The sequence below is a fragment of the Lepidochelys kempii genome, chromosome 11 (assembly GCF_965140285.1).
Source record: "Lepidochelys kempii isolate rLepKem1 chromosome 11, rLepKem1.hap1, whole genome shotgun sequence".
NCBI lineage: Eukaryota > Metazoa > Chordata > Testudines > Cheloniidae > Lepidochelys > Lepidochelys kempii.
In genome coordinates, this window is record NC_136390.1 from 502887 (window position 1) to 521387 (window position 18501).

At 53.7% G+C, this 18501-nt stretch overlaps 1 protein-coding gene across 1 annotated transcript in view; it reads left to right on the forward strand.

Annotated features, from left to right (window-relative positions):
• The window catches only part of OBSL1 (obscurin like cytoskeletal adaptor 1), a 74095-nt gene that overhangs the window by 21377 nt on the left and 34217 nt on the right, over window positions 1-18501 (forward strand). The window contains exons 10-11 of the mRNA XM_078847974.1: window positions 8884-9156; window positions 11573-11845. Of these exons, the coding sequence (XP_078704100.1) occupies window positions 8884-9156; window positions 11573-11845 (546 nt within the window). The remainder of the gene's footprint in view (window positions 1-8883; window positions 9157-11572; window positions 11846-18501) is intronic.

An 18501-nucleotide genomic window follows, 5' to 3' on the forward strand; every position in this document is an offset into this window, starting at 1 on the left:
TTCAGCTAACGGCCAGTCTGGGGCAGGGACCCACCTGCCAGCACCATGTGCCTCCCTGCGCTGTGGACGGGACGTGTCAGTCTCACTGCGATAAAGCCCCGGGCTCAGTTGTACAGGCAAAGGCAAGAACCCCGACATCCTGGCCAAATTCTAATGTAGGTGAAACCACCCTGCCTCCCTGATGCTGCTCTGCGGCATCTCTGTTCTAACAGACAAAGCACAGAACAAAGCACTAATGGGTGCCCCCGCCAAATTCCACAGGGAGCCGGATGAGCAGCTCCTTGCACTCCTATTGGTAATGTGTAGGGGAAAAGGGGGTGGGGAGGCTTGACCTTGAGTGACACGCGCTGGGGGTCTCATGCTGCCCAGACTAAAACATCCTTGGAATCACTAAATATTATAGATGACAATTCCCTAACTCAATATGTGCTGTATCCACCACGGGGGGTTCCATGTTAGACCTTGTTGTGACAGAGACATGAATCACAGAATTAAAAATGGGTGACATTTTAGGTAGACGTGATCATGACCTGATTGTACTTGGTAATATGCAAACAGGATAAAGTCTAGACCAGTCACATGTCTACTTGGTGCTTTAAAAGGGCCCATTAAAAAAAGCTGACAAAAAATGGGCGCTAGATCAACTGGGAGATTTAAACAGAAAAATGTAAATAATCATTGGGAATTGTTTAAGAATGAGACCTCTCTAGGTCCCTTTCAGCCCTATGATTTTATGATTCTCTGATTTTACTAGATGCCCCAAAAGCCACAGCCCAGAATGTCGGCTACAGTGGTTAAAAAACCAACCTGGCTTAGAGGGGAAGTGAAAGTAGCTATAAAAATTATATATATAAGCTAGGATTTGCAAAACATTGATAAGGGAAGCAACAGGATAAAATAAAAAATCTATGGCCAGCAGAATTAAGGACCATAAGAAGGAGGTTTTTTAAAGTATATTAGGAACAAAAGGAAGCCTAACAATGCTATTGCTCCATTATAAGATAGACTAGTCAGTAATAATGCAGATGAAGCAGAAGTGTTCAATAAATATTTCTGCTCTGTATTTGGGAAAATAACAGATGATGTAGTCATATCATATGATAATGGCTCTCTTTCTATTCCACTAGTATCTCAGGAGGATGTGAAACAGCAGCTACTAAAACTAGACATTTTAAAATCAGCAGGTCCTGATAATTTTCATTCAAGAGTTTTAAAAGAGCTGGCGGAGGAGCTTGCTGGACCATTAATGTTGATTTTCAATAACTGTGGAACACTGGGAAGTTCCAGAGGACTGGCAGAAAGCTAATGTTGTGCCATTATTTTAAAAGGGTCAGTGGGATGATCCAGGTAATTATAGGCCTGTCAGCCTGACTTTGATCCTGGACAACATAATAGAATGGCTGGTATGGGGCACAGATTCTAAGGCCAGAAGGGACCACTGTGATCATGTAGTCTGATCTCCTGTATAGCATAGACCATAAGACTGCCCTGAAGTAATTCTGGTTTAAACTAGAGCAGAGCTTTTAGAAAACATTCAATCTTGATTTAAAAATTTCCAATGATGGAGAATCCACCAAAGCTCTTGGTAATTTGTTCCAATAATTAATTATCCTGAAGTGTGGTTGATAAAGGTAGTAGTCTTGATGTAATATACTTAGGCTTCTGTATGGCACTTGACTTGGTACTGCACAAGATTTTGAATAAGAAACTAGAACAATATAAATTCAACATGGCCCATATTCAATGGATTAAAGGCTCACTGTTAAGTCTCAAACAGTAACTGTAATTGAGGGATCATCACTGAGCATGTGTGTTTCTAGTGGGGCCCCACAGGGACTGGTTCTTGGCCTTACACAATTTAACTTTTATCAGTGACCTAGAAGAAAACAAAATTATAAAATTTGCAGATGACACATAAAATTGGGCACAGGTAAATCATAGTCATAGGACTGGAAGGGCCTCAAGAGGTCGGCTAGTCCAGTCCCTTGCACTCCTGGCAGGACTGAGTATTATCTTGACCATCCCTGACAGGTGTTTGTCTGACCTGCTCTTCAAACCTCCAATGATGGAGATTCCACAACCTCCCTGGGCAATTTATTCCAGTGCTGAACCACCCTGACCGTTAGGAGGTTTTTTCCTAATGTCCAAGCTAAACCTCCCTTGCTGCAATTTAAGCCCATTGCTTGTTGTCCTGTCCTCAGAGATTAAGACAAACAATTTTTCTTCCTCCTCCTTGTAACAACCTTTTACATACTTGAAAACTGTTATCATGTCCCCTCTCAGTCTCTCTTTTCCAGACTAAACAAACCCAAGTTTTTCAATCTTCCGTCATAGGTCATGTTTTCTAGACCTTTAATCATTTTTGTTGCGCTCCTCTGGATTCTCTCCAATTTGTCTACATCCTTCCTGAAATGTGGCGCCCAGAACTGGACACAATACTCCACTTGAGGCCTAATCAGAGCGGAGTAGAGTGGAAGAATTACTTCTTGTGTCTTGCTTACAACACTCCTGCTAATACAGCCCAAAATGATGTTTGCTTTTTTTGCAACAGCATTACACTGTTGACTCATATTTAGTTTGTGGTCCACTATGACCCCCAGATCCCTTTCCGCAGTACTCCTTCCTAGACAGTCATTTCTCATTTTGTGTGTGTGCAACTGATTGTTCCTTCCTAAATACAGTATTTTGCATTTGTCCTGTTTGAGTTTCATCTTATTTACTTCAGACCATTTCTCCTGTTTGTCCATAGAATCATAGAATATCAGGGTTGGAAGGGACCTCAGGAGGTCATCTAGTCCAACCCCCTGCTCAAAGCAGGACCAATCCCCAATTAAATCATCCCAGCCAGGGCTTTGTCAAGCCTGACCTTAAAAACTTCTAAGGAAGGAGATTCTACCACCTCCCTAGGTAATGCGTTCCAGTGTTTCACCACCCTCCTAGTGAAGAAGTTTTTCCTAATATCCAACCTAAACCTCCCCCACTGCAACTTGAGACCATTACTCCTTGTCCTGTCCTCTTCTACCACTGAGAATAGTCTAGAACCATCCTCTCTGGAACCACCTCTCAGGTAGTTGAAAGCAGCTATCAAATCCCCCCTCATTCTTCTCTTCTGCAGACTAAACAATCCCAGTTCCCTCAGCCTCTCCTCATAAGTCATGTGTTCCAGACCCCTAATCATTTTTGTCACCCTTCGCTGGACTCTCTCCAATTTATCCACATCCTTCTTGTAGTGTGGGGCCCAAAACTGGACACAGTACTCCAGATGAGGCCTCACCAATGTCGAATAGAGGGGGACGATCACGTCCCTCGATCTGCTCGCTATGCCCCTACTTATACATCCCAAAATGCCATTGGCCTTCTTGGCAACAAGGGCACACTGCTGACTCATATCCAGCTTCTCGTCCACTGTCACCCCTAGGTCCTTTTCTGCAGAACTGCTGCCTAGCCATTCGGTCCCTAGTCTGTAGCTGTGCATTGGGTTCTTCCGTCCTAAGTGCAGGACCCTGCACTTATCCTTATTGAACCTCATCAGATTTCTTTTGGCCCAATCCTCCAATTTGTCTAGGTCCCTCTGTATCCTATCCCTGCCCTCCAGCGTATCAACCACTCCTCCCAGTTTAGTATCATCCGCAAATTTGCTGAGAGTGCAATCCACACCATCCTCCAGATCATTTATGAAGATATTGAACAAAACCGGCCCCAGGACCGACCCCTGGGACACTCCACTTGACACCGTCTGCCAACTAGACATGGAGCCATTGATCACTACCCGTTGAGTCCGACAATCTAGCCAACTTTCTACCCACCTTATAGTGCATTCATCCAGCCCGTACTTCTTTAACTTGCTGATCAGAATACTGTGGGAGACCGTGTCAAAAGCTTTGCTAAAGTCAAGAAACAATACATCCACTGCTTTCCCTTCATCCACAGAACCAGTAATCTCATCATAGAAGACGATTAGATTAGTCAGGCATGACCTTCCCTTGGTGAATCCATGCTGACTGTTCCTGATCACTTTCCTCTCATGTAAGTGCTTCAGGATTGATTCCTTGAGGACCTGCTCCATGATTTTTCCGGGGACTGAGGTGAGGCTGACTGGCCTGTAGTTCCTAGGATCCTCCTCCTTCCCTTTTTTAAAGATTGGCACTACATTAGCCTTTTTCCAGTCATCTGGGACTTCCCCCGTTCGCCACGAGTTTTCAAAGATAATGGCCAATGGCTCTGCAATCACAGCCGCCAATTCCTTTAGCACTCTCGGATGCAACTCGTCCGGCCCCATGGACTTGTGCACATCCAGTTTTTCTAAATAGTCCCTAACCACCTCTTTCTCCACAGAGGGCTGGCCATCTACTCCCCATGTTGTGATACCCAGTGCAGCAGTCTGAGAGCTGTCCTTGTTAGTAAAGATAGAGGCAAAAAAAGCATTGAGCACATTAGCTTTTTCCACATCCTCTGTCACTAGGTTGCCTCCCTCATTCAGTAAGGGGCCCACACTTTCCTTGGCTTTCTTCTTGTTGCCAACATACCTGAAGAAACCCTTCTTGTTACTCTTGACATCTCTTGCTAGCTGCAGCTCCAGGTGCGATTTGGCCCTCCTGATTTCATTCCTACATGCCCGAGCAATATTTTTATACTCTTCCCTGGTCATATGTCCAACCTTCCACTTCTTGTGAGCTTCTTTTTTATGTTTAAGATCCGCTAGGATTTCACCGTTAAGCTAAGCTGGTCGCCTGCCATATTTACTATTCTTTCGACTCATCGGGATGGTTTGTCCCTGTAACCTCAACAGGGATTCCTTGAAATACAGCCAGCTCTCCTGGACTCCTTTCCCCTTCATGTTAGTCCCCCAGGGGATCCTACCCATCCGTTCCCTGAGGGAGTCGAAGTCTGCTTTCCTGAAGTCCAGGGTCCGTATCCTGCTGCTTACCTTTATTCCCTGATCATTTTGAATTTTAATCCTATCCTACAAAGCACTTGCAAACCCTCCCAACTTGGTATCGTCCACAAACTTTATAAGTGTACTCTCTATGCCATTATCTAAACCATTGATGAAGATATTGAATAGAACCGGATCCAGAACTGATCTGTGTGGGACCCCATTCGTTATGCCCTTCCAGCATAACTGTGAACCACTGATAACTACTCTCTGGGAATGGTTTTCCAACCACTTTTGCACCCACCTTATAGTAGCTCCATCTAGGTTGCATTTCCCTAGTTTGTTTATGAGAAGGTCATGGGAGACAGTATCAAAAGCTTTACTAAAGTCAAGATATACCATGTCTACCCCTTCCCCCCCATCCACAAGGCTTGTTACCCTGTCAAAGAAAGCTATCAGGTTGGTTTGAGACCATTTGTTCTTGACAAATCCATGCTGACTGTTATTTATCACCTCATTATCTTCTAGGTGTTTGCAAATTGATTGCTTAATTATTTGCTCCATAAACTTTCTGGGTACAGAAGTTAAGGTGACTGGTCTATAATTCCCTGGGTTGTCCTTATTTCCCTTTTTGTAGATGGGCACTAATTTGCCCTTTTCCAGTCTTCTGGAATCTCTCCCGTCTTCCATGACTTCTCAAAGATAATCGCTAATGGCTCAGATATCTCCTCAGTCAGCTCCGTGAGTATTCTAGGATGCATTTCATCAGGCCCTGGTGACTTGAAGACATCTAATTTGTCCAAGTTATTTTCAACTTGTTCTTTCCCTATTTTAGCCTCTTCTGATCCTACCTCATTTTCACTGGTATTCACTAAGTTAGACGTCCACTCACCACCAACCTTCATGGTGAAAACTGAAACAAAGAAGTCATTAAGCACCTCTGCCATTTCCACATTTTCTCTTATTGTTTCCCCCTCCTCATTGAGTGATGGGCCTACCCCGTCCTTGGTCTTCCTCTTGCTTCTAATGTATCTGTAGAATGTTTTCTTGTTATCCTTTATGTCTCTAGCTAGTTTGATCTCGTTTTGTGCCTTGGTCTTTCTAATTTGTCCCTACATACTTGTGTTATTTGTTTATATTCATCCTTTGTAATTTGACCTAGTTTCCACTTTTTGTAGGACTCTTTTTTGATTTTTAGATCATTGATGATCTGGTTAAGCCAGAGTGGTCTCTTGCCAGACTTCCTGTCTGTCCTAAGCAGTTGGATAGTTTGCTCTTGTGCCCTTAATAATGTCTCTTTGAAAAACTGCCAACTGTCTTCAATTGTTTTTCCCTGTAGACTTGCTTCCCATGGGATCTGACCTACCAACTCCCTGAGTTTGCTAAAGTCTGCCTTCTTGAAATCCATTGTCTTTATTTTGCTGTTCGCCCTCTTACCATTCCTTAGAATCATGACTCTGTCATTTCATGAAAAGAAAAGGAGTACTTGTGGCACCTTAGAGACTAACCAATTTATTTGAGCATAAGCTTTCGTGAGTTACAGCTCACTTCATCGGATGCATCCGATGAAGTGAGCTGTAGCTCACGAAAGCTCATGCTCAAATAAATTGGTTAGTCTCTAAGGTGCCACAGGTACTCCTTTTCTTTTTGCGAATACAGACTAACACGGCTGTTACTCTGAAACCTGTCATTTCATGATCACTTTCACCCAAGCTGCCTTCCACTTTCAAATAATGCAGAGGATAGGTGACTGATAGAGAGCGATCTGGATCACTTGGTAGACTGGGCTCAAGCAAACAATGTGTAAATGTGTACATCTAGGAACAAATAATGTTGGGCACACCTACAATGGCAGGACTCTACCCTGGGAAGCAGGGACTCTGAGAAGGACTGCGGGGGTGTTGATGGGTAATCACCTGAACATGAAAAACCAGTGTGACGTGGTGGCCAAAAGGGCTAATGTGATCCTGGTGTAAGCGGGGAAATAGTCCCGCTATTGTGGGGAACTTTCCTGGCTTCTGCACTACCCCGGTGAAGTGGGCTAGCGAAAGGATCTGAGTCCTTTCTCCCACTTCCCTTACCCAGTGGCTTCCCTGCCCTTGAGGACTCCCCTTCCACTCTCCTGTCTGGCAGAGTCCTTGTAACCCCAACAAGGCTGGGCCCAGGATTCCTGGGGGGCTCGACCCCCAACCCTGCTGTGGTCACCTAGTTCAGGGGCTAGGGTGTCCCCATTCCGGGGTACGCTCTCTGCACTGGGCGCTTCCCTGACCCACTGACCATTACATACAAGTTAAAGCAAATGCAAGTTATTTAATCAACAATTAATTTTAAAAAGAATAAGGGAAAATGGGAAAGGTTAAAGGAAACACATCACCCCGCTCTGTGGCAGGGAACATCACAAACAGTGTCTCTGGATTGTCAGGGCAGTTCACAGTCTGCTCCTGGTAAGTCCCAGGTCTCCTGCTCAGGCCCTGGCTGTGCTGTAGGGATGCTGTGGGTTGGACACTCGCTCTGGTGGTGGCCACACGCTCTTGGGCTCTAAGTGGTAGGACCTTTCTTCCCAGTGTCGCCCCCGCCCTGTCGGGGTTATGATCCAAGCCTGGCCTGCAGAGCCCCTTGGCTGAGGCGTCTCCCTGTGCTGGCCCTGCTGCCCAGGGTCCCCCTCGCTCTCCCCAGCTGCTCACCACACCCAGCTCCAGACTGCTCCAGCCCCAGCTCCACCACTCGGTCTCTGCACGGCTGCTGCTGCTGCTGCTCTGCCTCCAGCCCCCTGGGCTGCTTCTCTGGCCCCTCTGGCTCTGGCTGCTGCAGCTCTGCTCCCAGGACAGAGGTCTGCTCTGCCGGCTGCTTCTGAGACTCTACTCCCAGCACTGACCTGCTTCCTGGGCTGCTTTTCTGGCCCCTCTGGCTCTGGTTGCTGCAGCGTTGCTCCCAGGACAGGGTCTGCTCTCTCTGGGCTGCTTTTCTGGTCCCTCTGGATCTGGCACAGCTCTGCTCCCCAGCTTAGCTTGGGACCCTGCTTTCTCCTTAGCTCGGCCCCACTCTGTCTGACCCAGGCAAATCCCACTCACACGGAGGGGGGGAACTCCCTGGCCTCCTGACTCCCTGATTAGCCTGCCCACCCTGACATTCAGGCTGACCTGGAGCATTGGCCTCTCCCCATTGTTCCTGGGGACTGGCAGTCTCAGGGTCCTGATTCCCCATTGACCCTTCCCCCCTTTTAGTACTGGGAGCTAGCAACTAAAACACCCCCCTGAATGTTAGTAAGGGGGCCACAGTCCCCTCACACTGGGATGCATGAATGAGAATTTCAAGTAAGAGTAGAGAGGGTATTTTATCTCTGTATCTGGCTCTGGTGTGACCGGTGCTGGACCCTGCCCCCAGTTCTGGTGTTCACAGTTCAAGGGGGATGTTGATAAATGGGAGAGAGTTCAGAGAAAAGCCAAAAAAAGGAATAAAGGATTGGAAAACCACCCTTGTAGTCACAGAGTCAAGGAGCTCAGTTTACTAAGTTTAACAAGGAGAAGGTTATGGGATGACATGATCAGTCTGTAAGTACCTACGTGGGGAACAGAAGTTTGATCCTGGGCACTTCAGTCTAACACAGCAGGATCCAGTGGCTGGAAGTTGAAGCAAGAGAAATTGAGATGAGAAATACGGTGCAAGTTGTTAGCCGTGAGGGCAATTAACCATTGGAACCATTTACCACAAGTTGTGGTGTCCATCATTGGCAAGTTTTAAATCAAGGTAGGATGTTTTTCTAATAAATTTGCCCTGGTTCAACCAGGAATTAACTCAGGGGAGTCCGATGGCCTGTGTGACACGGGGGCAGAGCAGATGATCACTTTGGTCCCTTCTGTCTTATAACCTATCAATTGCATAAAGGATTCAACTTCATTTCCAGTCCCAAGCTCTGGGGTCTGGTGGCTGGCTGCTGCAAGGACTCGACAGAATTTGTAGATCAGTTACTTACATCTCTGCTGAGCCCGTCCTGTCTCCCTGCCCAGAGCCGCCCGTGAGGATCGTCAGCTCTAACGAGGACGCTGCGCACACCTACCTGGCCTCGGAGCGCGTGGTGCTGACGTGCGAGCTGTCCCGTGCCGACGGCCCGGTGCAGTGGTACAAGGACGGGGTGGAGGTGGAGGAGGGCGACTGCCTACTCCTGGAGCGCGAGGGGCCCCATCGCAGGCTCGTCATCCCCTTGGCCCGGCCGCAGGACACGGGGGAGTTTGTGTGCGACGCGGGCGGCGACTCCGTCTTCTACAACATCACGGTGACAGGTCGGTGATGTCCCCTGGCCTCCCGGCGGGTGGGTCAGCAGCGCTCCCCCGTTACTCCAGCTGGCAGGTCGGTGATGTCCCCTGGCCTCCTGGCTGTTGGATCAACAGTGCTCCCCCGTTACCCCAGCTGGCAGGTCGGTGACACTCTGATCCCTGGCGGGTGGGTCAGCAGCGCTCCCCCGTTACCCCAGCTGGCAGGTCGGTGATGTCCCCTGGCCTCCCGGCGGGAGGGTCAGCAGCGTCCCCCCGTTACCCCAGCTGGCACGTCGGTGACACCCCTGATTCCTGGCGGGTGGGTCAGCAGCGCCCCCCGTTACCCCAGCTGGCAGGTCGGTGATGTCCCCTGGCCTCCTGGCTGTTGGATCAACAGTGCTCCCCCGTTACCCCAGCTGGCAGGTCGGTGACACCCCGATCCCTGGTGGGTGGGTCAGCAGCACTCCCCCGTTACCCCAGCTGGCAGGTCGGTGATGTCCCCTGGCCTCCCGGCGGGAGGGTCAGCAGCGTCCCCCCGTTACCCCAGCTGGCACGTCGGTGACACCCCTGATTCCTGGCGGGTGGGTCAGCAGCGCCCCCCGTTACCCCAGCTGGCAGGTCGGTGACACCCCTGGCCTCCTGGCTGTTGGATCAACAGCGCTCCCCCGTTACCCCAGCTGGCAGGTCGGTGACACCCCTGGTCTCCCGGCGGGTGGGTCAGCAGCGCTCCCCCGTTACTCCAGCTGGCACATCGGTGACACCCCTGATCCCTGGCGGGTGGGTCAGCAGTGCTCCCCTGTTACCCCAGCTGGCAGGTCAGTGACACCCCTGATCCCTGGCGGGTGGGTCAGCAGCGCCCCCCCGTTACCCCAGCTGGCAGGTCGGTGACACCCCGATCCCTGGCGGGTGGGTCAGCAGCGCTCCCCCGTTACCCCAGCTGGCAGGTCAGTGACAGCCCTGGCCCCCCAGTGGGTGGGTTAGCAGCGCTCCCCCGTTACCCCAGCTGGCAGGTCAGTGACACCCCGATCCCTGGCGGGTGGGTCAGTAGGGCTCCCCCGTTACCCCAGCTGGCAGGTCGGTGACACCCCGATCCCTGGCGGGTGGGTCAGCAGCGCTCCCCCGTTACCCCAGCTGGCAGGTCGGTGACACCCCTGATCCCTGGTGGGTGGGTCAGTAGGGCTCCCCCGTTACCCCAGCTGGCAGGTCGGTGACAGCCCTGGCCCCCCAGTGGGTGGGTTAGCAGCACTCCCCCGTTACCCCAGCTGGCAGGTCGGTGACACCCCTGATCCCTGGCGGGTGGGTCAGCAGCACTCCCCCGTTACCCCAGCTGGCAGGTCGGTGACACCCCGATCCCTGGTGGGTGGGTCAGTAGGGCTCCCCCGTTACCCCAGCTGGCAGGTCGGTGATGTCCCCTGGCCTCCCGGCGGGTGGGTCAGCAGCGCTCCCCCGTTACCCCCGCTGGCAGGTCAGTGACAGCCCTGGCCCCCCAGTGGGTGGGTTAGCAGGGCTCCCCTGATGGTTTCTTTCTGGCTGTATTTACTGGGCCAAAGCCTTGGGTCTCGTAAGAAAGATGGTGGTAGACGGTGGTCATTGGGGTCAGCACTGACTGCAAAGGGATGGAGTCCCCCGTACGGAGCCCCCACCCCGCTCCCTCCAGCACAGCGCCCCGTCCTGCTGCACAGGGGCACTGGGGTCAGTGCTGGCCAGGGCCGCCCAGAGGATTCAGGGGGCCTCGGCTCTTTGGCGGCGGGGCTCCTTCCGCTCCGGGTTGTTTCAGGGGACAGTCTTCGGGGCACTTTGCCGAAGACATGGAGCGGAAGGACCCCAAGAAGCGGCGGCGGGTCCTTCACTCCAGGTGTGTTCGGCGGCGCTGAAGGATGCACCGCCGAAGTGCCACCTAAAACTCTCATGGGGGCCCCTGTGGGGCCCAGGGCCTGGGGCAAATTGCCCCATTTCCCTCCCCCCCCCCGGTGGCCCTGGCACTGACTGCCAGGGGAGAGCCCCCCTCATGGAGTCCCTGACCCCTCCCTGCAGCACAGCGCCCTCTAGTGCCATGCTGGGGCCAGCACTTACCGCCGGGGGAGAGCGCCCCCTGCTGAACTGCTGAACCCCCGCCCCCTCTCTGCAGCCCAGGGGTTGTGCCTTGCAGCCTCCCCTCCGTGAACTGCTCTAGCCCGGCTCTAGCGTGTGGGATTGGCGAGGTTGGCCCGCAGGAACGCCTGAGAGCACAGGGGCACGTCCTGTTGGGCCCGGGTGGGATGGTGCTGCTTTGTGGGAAGAGGGTCAGGTGTGACAGAGCCACGGGGAGCAACACCCTCTCTGATGTCCTGGAGAGGCTGGGCTCCCATCTCTCCTCCCCGTGCTGGGGAAATGGGCGGGCGGCTGGCTGTGAGTGACCCAGCCGGTAGCCGTTCTGCTGAGCCCATCCTGTCTCCCTGCCCAGAGCCGCCCGTGAGGATTGTCAGCTCTAACGAGGACGCCGCACACACCTACCTGGCCTCGGAGCGCGTGGTGCTGGCGTGCGAGCTGTCCCGTGCCGACGGCCCGGTGCAGTGGTACAAGGACGGGGTGGAGGTGGAGGAGGGCGACTGCCTACTCCTGGAGCGCGAGGGGCCCCATCGCAGGCTCGTCATCCCCTCGGCCCAGCCGCAGGACACGGGGGAGTTTGTGTGCGACGCGGGCGGCGACTCCGTCTTCTACAACATCACGGTGACAGGTCGGTGTCTGCTCCTCCCTGCCCCGGCTTCCCCCCGCTGAGCTGTCCCCCCTTTTCTTCACTGCTCCCGCCCCGCTCAAAGTGCCAGCAGCCCCCGTCATGGCCCAGGCCCCCCTCTGCTAGGTGTGGTACAAACACAGATCACAGGCAGTGCCTCCCAAAGGGGCTCACAGTCCGAGTGTGAGCCAGGAGACAGACGGACGGACAGGAGAACACACAGAAGCATGGGCAGCTTGATGGGCAGTGGCCACTGCTCACCAGCAGCCTACCGTCGTCACGTTGTTCGCAGGCCTCCCTGCAAAGGAGAGTTTGGAGGGGGTGTAATGAGGTCACCTTACGGCTCTTTCCAGGAGCGCTGCCCAGGCGGGAGGGGCAGCCGGGGCGGAAGCACAAAGGGGCTTGTTTGCACATGTAACCGGTGGGCCGTGGAGGCACCATGTGCCGATCGGAGGGAAGAGTTGACAGCCAGTGGGAGGTACGTGGGGAGAGGTCAGGAAGCGCCTTGGACGTGAGACAAGGAGCAACTTCCGTTTGGTGTGATGGAGAAGGAGGAGCCAGTGGGGAGAACCAAAGCAGGGGGAAATGGCCACAGTGACAGGCCAGGAAAATGACCATGGCAGCAGCAGCTGAGTGGGGCAGGATGCATTCGTCAGGGCCAGAGAGCAGGCTGTTGCAGTGGTAGAGAGACGAGAGGATGAGGCCTGGACACAAGGGTTAGCTGGGTGGGTGGGTAGGAAAGGCCATATTCTAGAGACGCTATCCAGGCCGAATCAGCCGGATTTGGCCACAGGTCTCTCCAGGGCCTCACATCCCAGCTAAGGCGAAGCCGATGCCTAGCTACGGGCCTGGATGCCTCCCACAGAGATGGAGAAGTAAGGCAGCCGGAGGGCTTGGGGCATGAAGAACCCATTGTAGCCATGTTGGATTCGAGCTGAGGGCTAGACATCCCCCAGGAGAGGTCAGATCCCACGCTGTGGAGATCTTAGTTTGGAGGGAAGAACTCAGCTGGGGAGTGGGAGTTGGGCTGTGAGCTGTCAGCACAGGAGGTGGGGTGGGAATTTGTGTTTGCAGATGAGATTACCCAGAGACATGATGGGGTGGGGGACCAAGGCCAGAGCCCTGTGGAACTCCCCCAGGAAGCTGGAGGGGGTGTGACACTTTTGGGGTTACCCAAGGTGACTCGCTACCCCCTGCTCACAGCGCGGGGGATCCTTGTCTGTGCCCACCAGGGGAAACTCGCCCCAAACGACTGCTGCTGGCTACATGAGCGCCCCCCTCCGGGCTCCGCGAGCCCCGCTCTTCCCTCTGCAGGCCAGCAATTGGCACCCGCAGCCCACGGCCCCCTGAGTGAGGCCTTGGGCAGCGCAGAGAACCTGTGGCTAAATCTCTGGAGATCATTACCCCCTGAGCTCGGCACAGGTCCTTCCAGCCTGTCTGTGCACCCCACTGCACACCCCCCCAATGCCCAGGCCTCAACTCCTGGCCCCCACAATGCACAGATTTGCTACCTCTGTGCAAGCAGGGCCCCCGTTCGCTAGCTCCCCTCCATTCAGCCCTCAGCACCCAGCACGTAGCCGGGGCTGCAGTAAAACCAAACAGGGGTTTTGACAAAGCTGCAGAGAGATTCAGACAGAAGCCAGGAGATGGGCTGGAAACACCTGGCTACAGACCAAACAAAAACACAACCTGCCATAGGCACCGACTCCATGGGTGCTCTGAGGCTGGAGCACCCACGGGGAAAAATGGCTGAGCATCCACTGGCAGCCCCCCTATCAGTGTGACGATGTGACGCAGCAGGGTGGGGGGAGTGTTGCCCTGGGAATGTGCCCTGGGGATGGGAGACCTGAGAGCCTGTCACCTGAGCCAGGAGGGGGAGGGGGAGGTGACACCTCTGCCCGGGAATGTGAACAGAGGCTGCAGGAGGGAGCCTGCGGAGGGGCGGGGTGGGGGGTGGCGGTGGTTTAGTTTCAGTTTGGGGCTGGGTGGAGGAACACAGGGAACCCCAGGGCTGGGGTCTAAGCTCCCTGCCCCCCAGAAGGACGTGACTGAGGGGTCCTGGGGGTACCCACAAGCTCTGTTGTGGACTGTGTTGCTGTTGTCCAATAAACCTTCTGTTTTACTGGCTGGCTGAGAGTCCCAGTGGATCCCAGGCAGAGGGGGGCAGGCCCCGGACTCCCCCACCCTCCGCGACAATCAGCACCTCCCCTCAGCACCTCCTGCTCGCTGGTGGGCCCTGCCAGTCAGCATCTCCCTCTCTCTCCCTGCACCTCCAGCCTGCCACGGTCAGCTGGAGGCTGGGGGGGGGGAGCAAGGACAAGGCATGCTCCGGAGACGGGGCAGGAAGAGGTGGGGTGGGACTTGGGGCAGAGGTGGGGGATCCAGCACCCCCCGCAAAGTCAGCGCCTGTGCAACCCGCAGTCCAGAGCTTGTACTACTTGTTAGAAAGTTGGAATTGTAAAAGGTTCAGAAAAGGGTGTCCCGGCGTCCCCGGGCCATGCTCTGGGGCTGCTCCCCACGAAGCCAGGCAGGACTCTGGGGAAGTCTCCTCTCGGGGAGCAGCCTGTCTGCAGGACACACAGCTCACCCGGCTTCCCCCTTCCTGGGTCTGACCTCAGAGCATTCAGCCTCCTCTGCCCCTCCGTGCGCTTCCCACAGCGAGTCCGCTCAGGCGGGGTCCTGGGGGGGCCAGAGGGTCCTGCCCCCCAACTTCGCAGTCAGACGGGACTCTCAGCCAGCCAGGGAAACAGAGGTTTATTAGACGACAGGGACATGGTCTAACACAGAGCTTGTAGGTGCAGAGAACAGGACCCCTCAGCTGGGTCCATTTTGGGGGGCAGTGAGCCAGACAACCCCGTCTGCCCTTCACTCCTCGTCCCCAGCCAGCCCCAAACTGAAACTCCCTCCAGCCCCCCCTCCTCTGGGCTTTGTCCCTTTCCTGGGCCAGGAGGGCACCAGATTCCTTTGTTCTCCAACCCTTTAGCTCTCACTTTGCAGGGCGGAAGGGCCCAGGCCATCAGTTGCCAGGAAACAGGGTGTCGGCCATTGTCTGTGTCCAGACCCCTGCACACACCTGCCCTCTAGGGCTCTGCAATGATCATACACCCTTATCCCTCCCCCTAGATACTTAAGAACTGCACAGGGGAAACTGAGGCACCCCCACAATGTTCAGAGGAAACATTAAGAACAGTCCCACTTCATCACATTTCTCCCCCCTTCGAGATTGAACTGAGCGGGGTCACTTTAGCCAGTAACCTGGTGAAATTCGAAGCCACCAGGGTTCCCATGGATGCCCCAGCATCTCTCCCATTCCTTGGTAGGAGTTACTCCAGGCCCTTCCAGTTTCACGCCCTCCCTTAGGTCGGGTGTGGTCGATAGCACTCGCAGGCCGCATGTGGGAAGGTTTATGCGGCCCGTGCCCTTTGGCCACCCCAAAACCCAAGGGGGTCAAACTGGGATTGGGTCTTCTCCCCAACAAGCTGGCGAAACACAGCCACTTGGTTATAGGATTGTTTAACTTTCTTAACCGCTTTCACTTCATCTGAGACCTTCTCAAAGCTCTCCACACTGGGTCTTTCAACAGGACGGTCAGTGGATCCATTCACAACAGAAAATTTCTGGCCATTAGGAACTGAAACTTTCTTGATTAAAAAGAAAAGGAGGACTTGTGGCACCTTAGAGACTAGCCAATTTATTTGAGCATAAGCTTTCGGGAGCTACAGCTCACTGCATTCCATTGAATGCATCCGATGAAGTGAGCTGTAGCTCACGAAAGCTCATGCTCAAATAAATTGGTTAGTCTCTAAGGTCCCACAAGTCCTCCTTTTCTTTTTGCGAATACAGACTAACACGGCTGTTACTCTGAAACCTTTCTTGATGAAATCACTTTCACACCCTTCAGTTGCCATAAACTGCTTGCAAAGACTCCATGAGGATTCCCTTCCCTAGGGCTTTTCTATGCAACAATTTACTCCTCACAGAAATTCTGCCCTTACCCTCTTCACCTAGGGCTTGCTCTAGAGGAACACTTTCCTGAGCAACAACAGACTCTTTCTGGGTCTCCCTTACATCCAGAATTACCTCTGGCCCATCCGGCGGATTCCTACACAATCCCCTTTCAGGCAAACTGTCTGACTTCCTAGATAAAAGGTTAGAAACATTCTCCTTTCCTTTGCCACACACAAGCTCAGGAATCTTTTCACACCCTCAGTAGGTAACACAATCAAATCATCTTCACGCTCTCCTTGTGCCCTGGCTAGGATCTCACCCTGATTAGTCAGAGTTGCGACACCCTTTCCCAACAACACACTAGCAACAGGCAAAATACAAGCACCAGAATTGCCTGGGCTCTGGGATTTTACATAGACACTAACTGGATGCAACCTAGTTACAGGGCCATTCTCCTGAGCAGACACAAACTTAGGGCCATTCCCTTCCTGGGCTTTAGCTGAATCCAGAACCAGCTCTGAGACAACTGCACGACCCTCAACCATCACAGGCTGAAAGGCCCTTTCTGTCTGCTCCGCAGACCAAGAAGAGCCGGACACACTTTCTCCTTTCCCAGACACACAGCTTGGGATCTCTTTCCCCTTGTCCCAGCACACAAGGCTGGTCACAGACAACTGCTTGGAGACTAGGGTAGCTCCCTCCATGGGCAAGTCAATACCCCTGACAGACACAGACACATTTCCTTCACTGTCCCAATTCTCCACACAGGTATAGAGGTTGGGGTCGGGAGTGGGAGCCTGTCCACCTCCCCACCCATCTGGCTGATGGAGTCTATGGCCTTGGGACCCAGCAAGGGAGCTAGACACCGGGTCTTTTCCGCAGGGTCGCCCTGGTTCAAATCTCCAGCCTGCTCAAAGGCAGTGAGGTGGCATCCACATCCCCCCCCTCCTTAACCAGGGGCAACAATTTAGTCTTGAGGTTCCCTGCGGAACTGGCCCCCCGGGGTCTATCCCCACTCACCCCGGGGAGGTCCCCTAGGCCTCTCCGCTCCCCCACCGCCAGTTCATGCTGCTGCTGCTTCTGCAGCTCTTTCTCGGGCTCTCGCTGTCTCTCACAGTCCTCTTGCTCTCTCGGACTCAGCTCCAATCCCGTCCGTCTCGATCCCCCGATGGGGAACCCAATTGTGAAGACCCTCGTCTGGTTGGGGACAGGAGTCTTGGGGGTGCCTGGCTCCCACTCCAGCTGCTCCCAGATCCTGCTATAGCCCCATTTGGGGTCAGGAATCTGTCCCTTAGAGCGGTCATCCTCCTCCAGCTGCACGATGAACTGTGCTTTGGTGAACTTTCCAATGCTCAACCCTCTCTTTCTGCACAGGGCTACAATGTCCTTCTTCAGGAGACGGTGACAGGCCATCACTCCGCTCTTCCCAAGTTGTTGTGGACTCACAGGCCTGTGTGCTCTCAGCTCCCCAGGGTCACCAGGGAGAACCCTTAGTGTGCCAGCCCTTCTCGAGGTCACCCCCTCTTTGCCAGGGTTGAGCTGCAGACTCCTCCGCTCCTGGGACTGCTCACTGCAATCCCCAGGGGAACCCTGTTACTGCAAAAGTCCTTCTTTCTGGTCACACACTCCCAGGGGTTAACCGCCCCCTGAAACCGTCTCTCTCTGACTCTTCAGCACACCTGGTCCGCGTCAATCCCCCTTCATTTTACTGCTCCCCAGTCACTTACTGCAGGAAGCGCCATCTGCAGGGTGCAGTACATCCCACTTCTACCACCAGTTGTCACGGAGTCCCTGGGCGATGCTCTGGAACTGCTCCCCATGAAGCCAGTCAGGACTCTGGGGCAGTCGCCTTCCTGTGAGCAGCCTGTCTGCAGGACACACAGCTCACCCGGCTTCCACCTTCCTGGGCCTGACCTTGGAGCATTCAGCCTCCTCTGCCCCTCTGTGCGCTTCCCACAGCGAGTCTGCTCAGCCAGGGCTCCTGGGGAAGCTAGAGGGTCCTGCCCCCCAACTTCACAGTCAGACATGACTCTCAGCCAGCTAGTAACACAGAAGGTTTATTAGACGACAGGAACATGGTCTAACACAGAGCTTGTAGGTGCAGAGAACCGGACCCCTCAGCTGGGTCCATTTTGGGGGGCAGTGAGCCAGACAGCCATGTCTGCCCTTCACTCCATGTTTCCAACCAGCCCCAAACAGAAACTCCCTCCAGCCCCCCCTCCTCTGGGCTTTGTCCCTTTCCCAGGCCAGGAGGTCACCAGATTCCTTTGTTCTCCAACCCTTTAGCTCTCACCTTGCAGGGGGGGAAGGGCCAGGCCATCAGTTGCCAGGAAACAGGGTGTCGGCCATTCTCTGTGTCCAGACCCCTGCACACACCGGCCCTCTAGGGCTCTGCAACGATCATACACCCTTACCCCACCCCCTAGATACTTAAGAACTGCCTAGGGGAAACTGAGGCACCCCCACACTATTCAGAGGAAACATTAAGAACAGTCCCGCTTCGTCACAGAAGGCAACAAAAATTATTAGCAGTGTGGAATGGCTGCCTTATGAGGAGAGATTAATAAGACTGGGACTTTTCAGCTTGGAAAAGAGATGACTAAGGGGCGGATATGAGTGAGGTCTATAAAATCATGACTGGTGTGGAGAAAGTCAATAAGGAAGTGTTATTTACTCCTCCTAACAGAAGAACTAGGGGTCACCCAATGAAA